Below are 10,872 nucleotides of genomic sequence, written 5' to 3'. Positions count from 1 at the left end.
CCCCCGGTGTGTGCACACAGGGGGTCACCGGTCAGTGGCGAGTGATGGCAGCTTGGGCCTGGGTGTCTGAGCCGCTGGGATCAGGGGCCTCGGAGACACAGCACCCCTGCCATCCCCAGCCCCCTTCCCTCCTCCCTACTCCTTCGCGCCGAGCCGAGCGCTCTGCAGCTCCCAGGCATCTGGGCGTGTTTGTGCGTGAGGCGATCAGTGAGGGTGTCCTGTGGCTTGGCGGCCACGTGAGAGAGACCGGCACGGGTGCCGCGAAGGTGAGTACGCGCTGGTCTCAAGCAGGTTCACAAAAACGGCCCACCCTGCGTGCTCCCCAGCCTGTGCTCCAGGAGCTCTGGGCTGCAGAGTCCAGAGCCCAAATTGAGCGCTCCCCCCGCAAACTTTCTACTCCACGGTCAAGAGCCACGCCCGCCCAGAAATGGGGAATCTGGAACTACCTGCCCGCCACGCCTGTCCGTGGGTCCGTCACACCCTCCTCCCACCCCCCCAAGTGTCACGCAGGTTGGGCCGGATTGTGAAGGAGGCGGCCTCCGTGGTCGTCAAGAAAGCGGCTTTGGCCCAGCCACTTGAAACCTCCGGGGCGGCCCAGGACAGGGAGTGGGGGAGAAGGGACTCCCCGCTTCTCGCGCCAAGACGGGTGGGGCCCGAGAGAACTGGCAGCAAGACTCAGGGCCAGGCATATCCCCCTGGGGACTGCAGGCTTCTTAGGCTGAACTCAAGGGTAGGTGGAGGCCAGACCACTCAGCCGTGGGTCTCCCCACACCGTCTCACCTTCCCGCCTCGTCGGCACCAGTCTGGAACTGCGGCGTGCCCACACTGGGGGCCAGAGCAGGGCTTGGGCCCGCTTGCGTCCGGAGACCCACCCAGAGCTCGGTCTGGCCTTATAGCTCAGCACTCGGCCACTCCCTCCCTCGTAAGAAAGTCTTATAAGTTAGCAGTTGAAGAGTGGAAGGTAGGTAACCAGACTGGGAGTTTTCTGGAAGGCGTCTTTCTTTCTTTTATTATGGTTTTTCTCATCATCATCACCATCACCGTTGTTTCTTATTTTATTATGGTTTTGATTTTATTTTTCCTCCCCCTTTCTCAGCGAATCCATTCCTTCCAGCACATTCTTTGGTTGGTTTTTCCCCTCCTGCCTGATTCCCCCAGGCACTTTTGGTTGGGGTGGCTGGTCAAGAAATGGGGGGAGAGGGCCCCAAGTGTCTGGTATCAGGGGAGGGGGACGCCGGCATTTCACTTTAAGTGAGGCCGGAGGGTCGTTCTATTTGAAGTAAGCCATTGGAGAGGCCTCTGAGGTATCTGGTAGTCTGATGTCTTTCAGGATAGGGGCCTCTCTTTCTTCTCTGGGTGGCCCCGGCATGGGGTATGCACGAACCAAGTCCTGTCTAAACACATGCTCAGTGAACAAATGGGGCTACCATGATGGTAAGGGTTCTCTGTGCCCCGACATGAAGCAAAGCCAGTGGTCTCTCTGGGCCTCCCTGCAGGCAAGGAAAATTCTGGAGCCATGGGCCGTTGAAGTCATGTGGCTCCAGCCATCCTCAGCTGGCCTGAGGTTGAGGTCTGAGTCCCCATTCTCAACTCAAGATAGCCCCTGGACAACAGCTGAGCCTGGGTTCAAATCTTGGCTCTTGCCACATGCCCTTGGCAAGGCAATTTTGCTGTTTCCAGCCTCAGTTTCTTCATCTGTAAAGTGGGAGGTGATATGCGAAAAGCACCCAGGGTAGGTGGGGTCTAGCACCCAGTAGGTACATAACCGATGATCATAGAAAACCAGGCAGCTGGGCTTTCAAACTGATTTCCCCACGTGTAATGTGGAATGAGGCTGGAGGGGTGATGGTTCTGGCCATGTATGCGTCTTGAGAATTAAATGATGTATCATCGGGGACACATTTTGAGTGTAAAGGGCTTGGGGAATGGGGTGTGCCGAAGATGTGATGCACAGACTGTGAGGTTTATTACCAGGAATGGCCTTCATACAGCCTCGTAGTAGGTACTGAGCAGATGGGGACTTAATGTTATTCCCATAAAGCCCTTAACACACACAGTAGGTGCCCCAAACACGGGGGCTATGAGTATTGTTCCGTGAAGCCCTTGACAGAATGGCTGGCATACAGTAAGTGCTCAGTAAGTGGCACTTTCTTGAAGGAGGTTGGCCTGGCTCTAGGCACATAGTAGGTGCTCAGATAAGAGCCGCTGTCCGTCTGACAGGGCCTAGTGTGGTTTCGAGTATACAGGTTTTGCTCAAAACGTGACCTTGTTATCTGCAAAGCCTTTGGCACTGGGTGTGCAAACAGTAGGTGCTCAAGAAGTGAAACCTGTTACCATTCATATAGAAGGCCCTTAGCACAGACCTCGGCACACAGTAGGTGCTTAAGAAGCAAGGGCTATTAATGTTCTACAAGGCCCTTAGCACAGTGCCTAACACGTAGTAGGTGTTTAATAGGTAGGGACGGTTGCTGTTTATTCAGTAAGGCCTCTAGCACAGGGCCTGGCACGTAGTAGGTCCTCATTGTGTGGGGACTGTTACTGTTATCTGATAAAGTGCCTGGCATGGAGTAGGTTCCATGTAAATGGCAACTGCTGTTTTTATCTTTGGAGGGCTATTGATGCCCAGCCCATAGTAGGCGCTCAATAAATAAGAGTTGGCCACCATCCATGATGGCCTTAGTGTGGTGCCAGAGGAACTATATGATCTGTAAAAACCTTGGCACACAGTAGGTGCTCATCAGGGCTGTACCATCTGTAAAGTCCTGAGCCTGGGACCAGCCCAGGAGGTGCCCGGCTAACGGGCACTTCTATTATTACCCTACAAAGCCCTTGGCATGCTAATTGGCACACAGTAGGTGCTCAAGACACGGACATTATTTTGTCTTCCAAGTGAGGCTGAGAGGGTGGTCCTAAGTTGAAGTAAGCCACGGGATGGCCTCCGGGGCCCCTCATAGAACAGTTGTTCAGTACATAGGTGCTTTTACCATTAACCTGTGAAGCTCTTACACTGTGTCTAGCACACAGTAGGTGCCCAATAAATGGGGCTTTTACTGCTTTTACCCTGGCCGCGCCACTCCCCTGGCACACAGTAGGTGTTCAGCCAATAAATGCATTTACTGTTATCCTATAAAAAAACTCAGCGCTATGCCTAGCACACAGTAGGTGTCTGATAAATGGGGCTTTTATTGCAATTACCTGGCGTGGTGCCTGACACACAGTAGGTGCCTAATGGAGCTTTTGCTCTTCCTCCGGCACAGGGCCTGGCATACAGGAGGTGTTCAATAAATAGGTCCAATTACTGGTCTTCAATGACGCCCTTGGCGTGGTGCCTGGCACATAGTAGGGGTTCGATAAAGAGATGCTTTTACTGTTACTCTGTGATGCCCCTGGCACCGTGCCTAGTGCATGACAGGTGCCTCATGAACGGGGATGTTACCGCTATTCCGCAGGGCCTCCTACGTGCCCCGGGGTGCAGCCCCGGGCGCTGAGCGCAGTGTTCTTGGCCAGCCCTCCCGGCCCCCACCCCCACCCGTCCATCTCACTTTTGGTTGACACCCACTTCTTTTGGGTTCGACTTTCTCTTTGGTTTGGTTCTGTTTTGTTTGTTATCATCTTCTGTTTTATTTTCTCTTTCCCATCTTTTGTTTCCCCGCCCCCTCCCCCGCCCATCCCGCCTCCCCTCCCTGCCCCCACGTTCTCCCCCCTCCAATAGAACCGTCAGCCCCCCCTCAAGATGTTAAATGTGTCAGCACGCGCTCCACGGCCATTTTGGTAAGTTGGCGCCCACCGCCGCCGGAAACGCACAACGGGGCCCTGGTGAGCTATAGCGTCCGCTACCGACCGCTGGGCTCGGAGGATCCGCAACCCAAGGAGGTGAACGGCATCCCCCCGACCACCACTCAGATCCTGCTGGAGGCGCTGGACAAGTGGACCGAGTACCGCATCACGACTGTCGCTCACACAGAGGTGGGACCAGGGCCCGAGAGCTCGCCCGTGGTCATCCGCACCGACGAGGACGGTAAGCACCGGCCCCAGCCGGGGACCCCGCAGGCCCCAGCCCGCCCCGCGCCTCGGCACCTTCTGGCTCTGCAAAACGGGGCTGGCTGGTGGTCAAAAGGTAGAAGCCACAATCTGGAGGGCGAGACATGAAGCAAGCAGCCTCCCCACGGAATCCTGGGCTCCTTGATCCTGGAATGCTCCATCCTAGACCTTCCGGGCAGTATTTTCTCCCGAGCCTTGTGCCTGGGAAGTTAAGCTGGCAGCCCGTATATGTTTTGGTCCGATGGTGGAAAGAATGGAAACAGTGTGGGAAACGGCCAGCAGCACTTGCAACAAACGTAGGGTCCTTGACCCCAGAAACCTAGCTTTTAGACTCTGGGGATAAGCCGGGATCTGCAGCGTCCTCGGTCCGAGCCATCCTATCTGGCAAGTAGGTGGGCTGCAGCGCGCTGGTGAGGTTTAACAACCAGCTTCTGGGGCACGGAGCCCGATTTGTAGCAATGGCCAGTTTCTGCAGTGTCAGCCTCCCCGCTGTTGGCTGACTTTCCAGCTAGAAAGTTTTGAGCTGCAAAGTGAGGTGAGGCTCTGGTCTGGAGTCAGTTGGTAGAAGCTGGGGCATGGGGAGAAATGAAGGCAAGCAGCTTCTCCAACAAAACTGCAGTTCCTTGGCCTTGGGAACCCGGCTTGCCTTCCGAGCCATGGCCTAAAAGGTCCGGTCGGCAGCCCCACATTGGGTCAGAAGAGTGGGGAAGAGATGGAGCAGTTGTTCATGCCAGAGTGTGGGGTGTGGCTGGGTAGGAAGAGCTGTGATCCGTGGGGCTGGCCGCATACTGGGATGCATGGGAACATGCAGCCGGACTGGGTTCAGACCAGGGCTTTGCTTCTTACTAACCATGCGATCGAGGGCCCAGCTCTCGGGCCTGTTTCCCCATCCATAAGATGGGAATAAGAGCCCCTGCCCAGAAGGGATGCTGTTAGGATGGAGGCAGGTGGGTAATGACCGTGGAACGGGGCGTGCAGGGCCCACTTGTGTCATGTGGCCCTGGGCAGGTGGCTTAGGCTCTGGGGGGCCTCAGTGGACCGTCTGTAAGTGGGGCACACCATTGGGCCCCCTCCCCCCCCCAGGCTTGCGGGAGCCATGAAGGAGGCATGCCCTCCCGGCTGGTGGTGAGCGCTCAGACCACCACGTTAACCGGCAGCCACTTGGCACCCTGGCATCGGGCAGCGGTGCTGCCCGGGGGCAGGGCCAGGCGCCCCAGTAACGGCCCTGCCCGCCCCTCCCCTGCCCCCGCCAGTGCCCAGCGCGCCGCCGCGGAAGGTGGAGGCGGAGGCGCTCAACGCCACGGCCATCCGCGTGCTGTGGCGCTCACCCGCGCCCGGCCGGCAACACGGCCAGATCCGCGGCTACCAGGTCCACTACGTACGCATGGAGGGCGCCGAGGCCCGCGGGCCACCGCGCATCAAGGACATCATGCTGGCCGATGCCCAGGTGGGCGGGGTTCCGGGGCGGGGCCTGGGTGGGCGGGGCTCCAGGTGGGCGGGGCGGCACCCAGACCCTGCGCTCCTGCCTTCTCCCTGCTTCTCTCTCTCTCTCTCTCTCTCTGGCCACCTGCTCACCTACTCCTCTCTCCCCTGCCACCTCCTCCCACGCTCAGTGGGAGACGGACGACACAGCCGAATATGTAAGTAGCACCCCTGCCCGGCCATTGCAGTGTTCTCCCACGGGCCGTGCAGTGATGTGACACCCCACCCTCCCCACCCTGCACGTCTCTTGTAAGAGGATCTTCTCCCCTGGGCCGCAGATGCCTACTGGTTACTTGGAGCTTGTAGCCTCAGTTTTCAATCAGGCAAATGGGCGTAGGAGCCCTGCTGGGGTCCTGGACCCAGAGGGTATACATTAGCTCTCTTACCTGGATGGGCCCTTGACCCACCCGGCTCACACGGTGCCCCTCCTGCCCAGCCCCCAACCTTGCTCTGGTCACGGTTTTCACTGCCACACCTTCGCTCAAGCTTTTTCTGCAGCCCTAACCCATCCCTGCACCCCACAACCTCCCCTGTTGGACCCAGGCCTGGTAGATCCAAACTGGGCCACTTTCCAACCCAGCCAGACCCTTTTAACACCTGTCTCGGTCTTCTCTGACCTCGAAGTTTCTCTCTCTGGCCAAAGCAGCCACTTCATCGTGGCCCTTGAGTGATGAGAGGGTCAGTGGGCCCTGGGGTGGGTGGGGAAGGAGGCCTGCAGGACTGTTTCCATCAGCCCCACCCCCCCACCCCAGCTTTCTCCGGAGGCCCTGAAGCAGTCGGCTGGCTGTGTGGCACTTGGGGCAAATTGCTGCCTCTCCCTGGGCTGTCTTCCTGCCCTAACACAGAGGGGCGGCTCTTCTGAGAGCCCCAAGTCTGATGTTAAACTGACACCAGCCTCACTCACTCACTCACACAGGCTTTGCCTTTTCCCTACCCCCGGCTGGAGGCGTAAGTTCCCACGAAGGGCTCCAGCTCAGCCCCTCCCACCCACCAAGACCCTGGGAGGGACTGAACGTGAGGCTCAGGGGCAGGAGACCCTCTCTTTGTGCATCCCTGTCCCCCTCCTCATGCTCCTGACCTGGGCCCCCCCCCAGCCCCCAGGCATGCTGGACCGTGTTTGTGGGTGTGCATGCGTGGGGACCTGGGCACACATGTGACTGTGAGGGTGGATGCCGAAATGTGTGCAAGGTTGGGTGGCTCGGACATTTGTGGGACAAGCCTTAATTTCCTGAGCGGTGACCAGGACAGACCTGAGCCTGCCCTCCTGGGGGTCACGGTCTAGTGTGGGAGAGGACAGCTAACTGGAACAAGACACAAATACACTTGGCCCTTGGACAGCACGGGTTTGAACGGCGGAGGTCCACTTACCTGCCCATTTACTTTTGAGAAAACACAGTACGGTGTTGTAAATGTACTTTCTCTTCCTCCTGACCTCCTCTTTCTTTTCTTTAGCTGCTTTACCATAAGAATACGGTATCTTAACACGTATAACGTGCAAACGATGTATTTGTCAATTATGTTATTGGTAAGACTTCTGGTCAACAGGAGGCTAATAGTAGTTGAGTTTTTGGGGAAGTCAGAAGTTCTGTGTAGATTTTCAACTGCACAGGGGTCGGCGCCCCTGGCCCCCACGTTGTCCAAGGTCAACTGTACGTGTCTAGTGATGGCTGAGGCTGGGGCGGCGTCTAGATGGTGGTGTAAAGGTTTACTGATGAGCTCTCTGGGTTGGGGGGTGGGCAGTCCTGATCTGTAGCTTCCCCCTCTTTCTGGGATGTGAATACTCCCACCGTGTCAATTTCGAGTAGCTCATCACCCTGTAGCTTTCTGCCTTAGACAGGAGACAGAATCACCTCCAGAGCATCGATTACAGGGAAATGTAGTAAGACAATTAGGAGAGGGTGGGTTTTGAGTATTCATTATCTTTGTTCTCATTTATCAGTACGTTTATATAATTTACTTTCTGATAATGGCTGTGTTTAATACTGGCTTGCAAAATTCCTGAGAATTTAACTGTTGGCTCTCTGGCCTGGTAGAGGGCATCTCCAGCACACCAGAGGGTGTAGTGGAGGCAGAGGGCACAGCCCATGCAAAGGCCCTGGGGTGGGAGTGTGCCTGGCATATTGGAGCAGTGAGGAGGCCCCGTGGCTGGAGCAGAGTGAGCGAGGGGGAGAGCGGGAGGAGGTGGGGGCAGGTAGTGAACCACTTGGGCTTCTACCTCAGGGAGGTGGGAGCCCTGGAGGGCTGTGGGCAGAGCAGGGCGGGACCTGACTGGGGTGCTCATGGCGCCCTCTGGTGGCCTCTGTGGGGAGGACGGACTGGGGGCAAGGGTGTTTGCCAGGGGATGGGAGGTGGAGGGGACAGCGCTGGTCCAGGTGGAAGGTGATGGGGTATCAGGCTTCATGTGCCCGTCTTCGCATGACGTGCGGTGTGTTGGGGTCTGTGCATGAGCTCGGATACGCGCCTCTGCCTGCAGACCAGGCCCCACGTCCACCTTGCTTGACCCCGGCCCTGGGAGGGGGGGTGGGCAGGGCCGGTCTCAACCCCAGTTGCATCGCTTACCCCCCATCCCTGCCTGCAGGAGATGGTCATCACAAACCTGCAGCCTGAGACCGCCTACTCCATCACGGTAGCCGCCTACACCATGAAAGGTGATGGTGCTCGCAGCAAACCCAAGGTGGTCGTGACCAAGGGAGCAGGTAGGATCCTCCCCCCGCCCCCATCTCACCCCCCTCCCCACCATGGCCCTTTGCCCCCAGAGCATGCCACGGAGTTTTTGAGCTCATGCAGGGAGAGAGCACTGGGCAGCGGGGCCAGTGAGATCAGAGGCGTGGGGGCCACTCAGGAGGCCAGCCAGTCCCACAACTTCCTCCTCACTGGCTTCCCTGCCTGCTTAGCTCCAGCCGGATGGAAACCATGACTAGGCCTCCGTCCCGTCCCGGCTTCGCCCGGGCTGTTCCTTCTGCCTGGATACCTTTCCTCACCCTGCCCCCTGCCCACAGTCTCGGTCCAGTGCTCCCTCCTGGGCAGCCCCAGCGCCCCCCTTCCCACATCACAGCTCTGATCACCCTGGGTGCGTTGTTTGGAGGTGGTGTGCCCATCGCCCCCACTGCACCATGAAGCCTCTTCTCCGAGCAGCCCTGCCTCAGTTTCCCTTTCTGGCCCCGCCAGGCCCCTACCATCAGTCCCAAGGGACTGTTTTTTACCTCAGCCAACATTGAGGAGGGGGTGAGGCAGCCATGAAAACGTAAGGGGAGGGTGTTGTGGACAGATGGCACAGCCCAGGCAAGGGTGTTTCAGGGATGACAGGTCCTGAGCCCTCCACCTCACATCCCGCACCCACCCCTTCCCCAGGGACCCTCCCTCAGCCCCAGAGCCCGACATTCCATGCCAGCTGGACACAGCCCCTCCCCATGCTGCCGCCGGTCCGTGTCCATGCTGTTCTCTCCGTCTGCCTAGTCTCTGTATCCTTCGGTGTCCAGCACCCATGTACCTCCTTCAAGAAGCCTCCCCTGATCTTTCCTTCTTCTCTCAGGGACACTGCACTACAGCCGTGCTTGCCAAGCAGACCCACTGCATATGCTATGACTGCTCAGAGCACGGTTCCTGAAAGGTCCTGATAAGTCCTGCAAGAGGAGAAGACTGGTTTTGTTTGTACAGCTTCTCTCCTGCCGGACTTACTGGGACCTTGGCACATTGATTACTACCCAGACCATGAGAACCTTGGGGCAAGGGCAGGGTTTTGAAACATTCCTGTATCCCATGGGTATTAATCACGTGCCAGCAGGAGGCAAGGGGCAAATCAGTGAGACAACAGATGAGTGACTTATGAATAAGAAGAAGAGGTAAACGTATGAGGACCTGCTTTGGCATCTGAAAACATTTTCCTTTATCGGGTTCTCTGAGTCCCCAGCCTCCTCACTCTTCCTTCCACTCACCCAGCACAGTGCCACCTCGGGGCCTTTGCACAGGCTATTCCTTGCCTGGAACACCATTTCCACCAGGTCTTCCTGCCTCCCTCACTTCCTTCAAGTCTTTGCTTCGGAGTTCAGCGTCCCTGAGACCCGCTTTTAAAAATTGCAGCCCCAGGGGCACCTGGATGGCTCAGTCAGTTAAGCGTCTGCCTTCAGCTCAGGTCATGATCCTGGGGTGCCGGGATCGAGCCCTGCATCGGGCTTCCCTGCTCAGCAGGGAGTCTGCTTCTCCCTGTGACCCTCCCCATTTTTGTGCTCTCTCTCTATCTCTCTCTCTCACTCAAATAAATAAAACGTTAAAAAAATAAATACATAAAATAAAAATTGCAGCCCCACCCCCTGCTGCCCGACTTGGATGGGCCACGTGGCCCTGACACGCCCCCTGTCTCCCCGCAGTGCTGGGCCGCCCCACCCTGTCGGTGCAGCAGACCCCCGAGGGCAGCCTGCTGGCACGCTGGGAGCCCCCAGCCAGCACCACCGAGGACCAGGTGCTGGGCTACCGCCTGCAGTTCGGCCGTGAGGACTCGCCCCTGGCCACACTGGAGTTCCCACCTACCGAGGACCACTATACAGCGCTGGGTGTGCATAAAGGGGCCACGTACGTGTTTCGGCTGGCGGCCCGGAGCCGAGGAGGCCTGGGCGAGGAGGCGGCCGAGGTCCTGAGCATCCCCGAGGACACTCCCCGTGGCCACCCGCAGATCCTCGAGGCAGCTGGAAATGCCTCAGCTGGCACCGTCCTGCTCCGCTGGCTGCCGCCCGTGCCCGCCGAGCGCAACGGGGCCATTGTCAAGTACACGGTGGCTGTGCGGGAGGCCGGAGCCTTGGGCCCCGCCCGAGAGACCGAGCTGCCGGCGGCGGCCGAGGCGGGCGCCGAGAATGTGCTCACGCTGCAGGGCCTCAAGCCCGACACGGCGTATGACCTCCAAGTGCGGGCCCACACGCGCCAGGGCCCCGGCCCCTACAGCCCCCCCGTCCGCTACCGGACATTCCTGCGGGACCAAGGTAGGCGCGCGGCGATCCCCGCACCAGAGCCGGACCGGGCCTCGTGCCCACCCCCGCCCCAGCCCCCTCCCTCTCCCCCGCCCAGGTAAGTGGTCACTTTTCTGCTTCCTTGTGGACACTCGAGGCGAGTCCGGACCCCGAGGCTCCGGCGTTGGCAAAGGTGGGACGTGCCTAGGTGGCACCACCGCCCCCACCGACCCCCCTCCCCCTCCCCCCTCCTGCTCCTCCTCCTCTCTGCAGCAGCGCCGTCTCCCCCCACCCCGGCAGGGACCTGGGACAGGGCCAGGCAGGGCCAGGCAGGAAGGCCATGGGCACAGGCACAGCGGAGGACAGGGAGCGCCTGGGCCGCCCCACCCCACCCCACCGGCCCACCCCG

At 58.8% G+C, this 10,872-nt stretch overlaps 1 protein-coding gene across 1 annotated transcript in view; it reads left to right on the top strand.

The window, feature by feature from the left end:
• Positions 1-10,872, top strand: part of PTPRS (protein tyrosine phosphatase receptor type S) — a 67,024-nt gene that overhangs the window by 41,053 nt on the left and 15,099 nt on the right. The window contains exons 12-17 of the mRNA XM_081805236.1: positions 3,713-4,018; positions 5,295-5,488; positions 5,655-5,681; positions 8,102-8,219; positions 9,891-10,496; positions 10,582-10,870. Of these exons, the coding sequence (XP_081661362.1) occupies positions 3,713-4,018; positions 5,295-5,488; positions 5,655-5,681; positions 8,102-8,219; positions 9,891-10,496; positions 10,582-10,870 (1,540 nt within the window). The remainder of the gene's footprint in view (positions 1-3,712; positions 4,019-5,294; positions 5,489-5,654; positions 5,682-8,101; positions 8,220-9,890; positions 10,497-10,581; positions 10,871-10,872) is intronic.

Source organism: Leptonychotes weddellii, chromosome 1, assembly GCF_054177405.1.
Source record: "Leptonychotes weddellii isolate Sample4059 chromosome 1, ASM5417740v2, whole genome shotgun sequence".
In the NCBI taxonomy this organism is placed as follows: domain Eukaryota; kingdom Metazoa; phylum Chordata; class Mammalia; order Carnivora; family Phocidae; genus Leptonychotes; species Leptonychotes weddellii.
The sequence above is the reverse complement of the archived record's forward strand: the minus strand, read 5'-3'. Positions and strand labels throughout refer to the sequence as shown.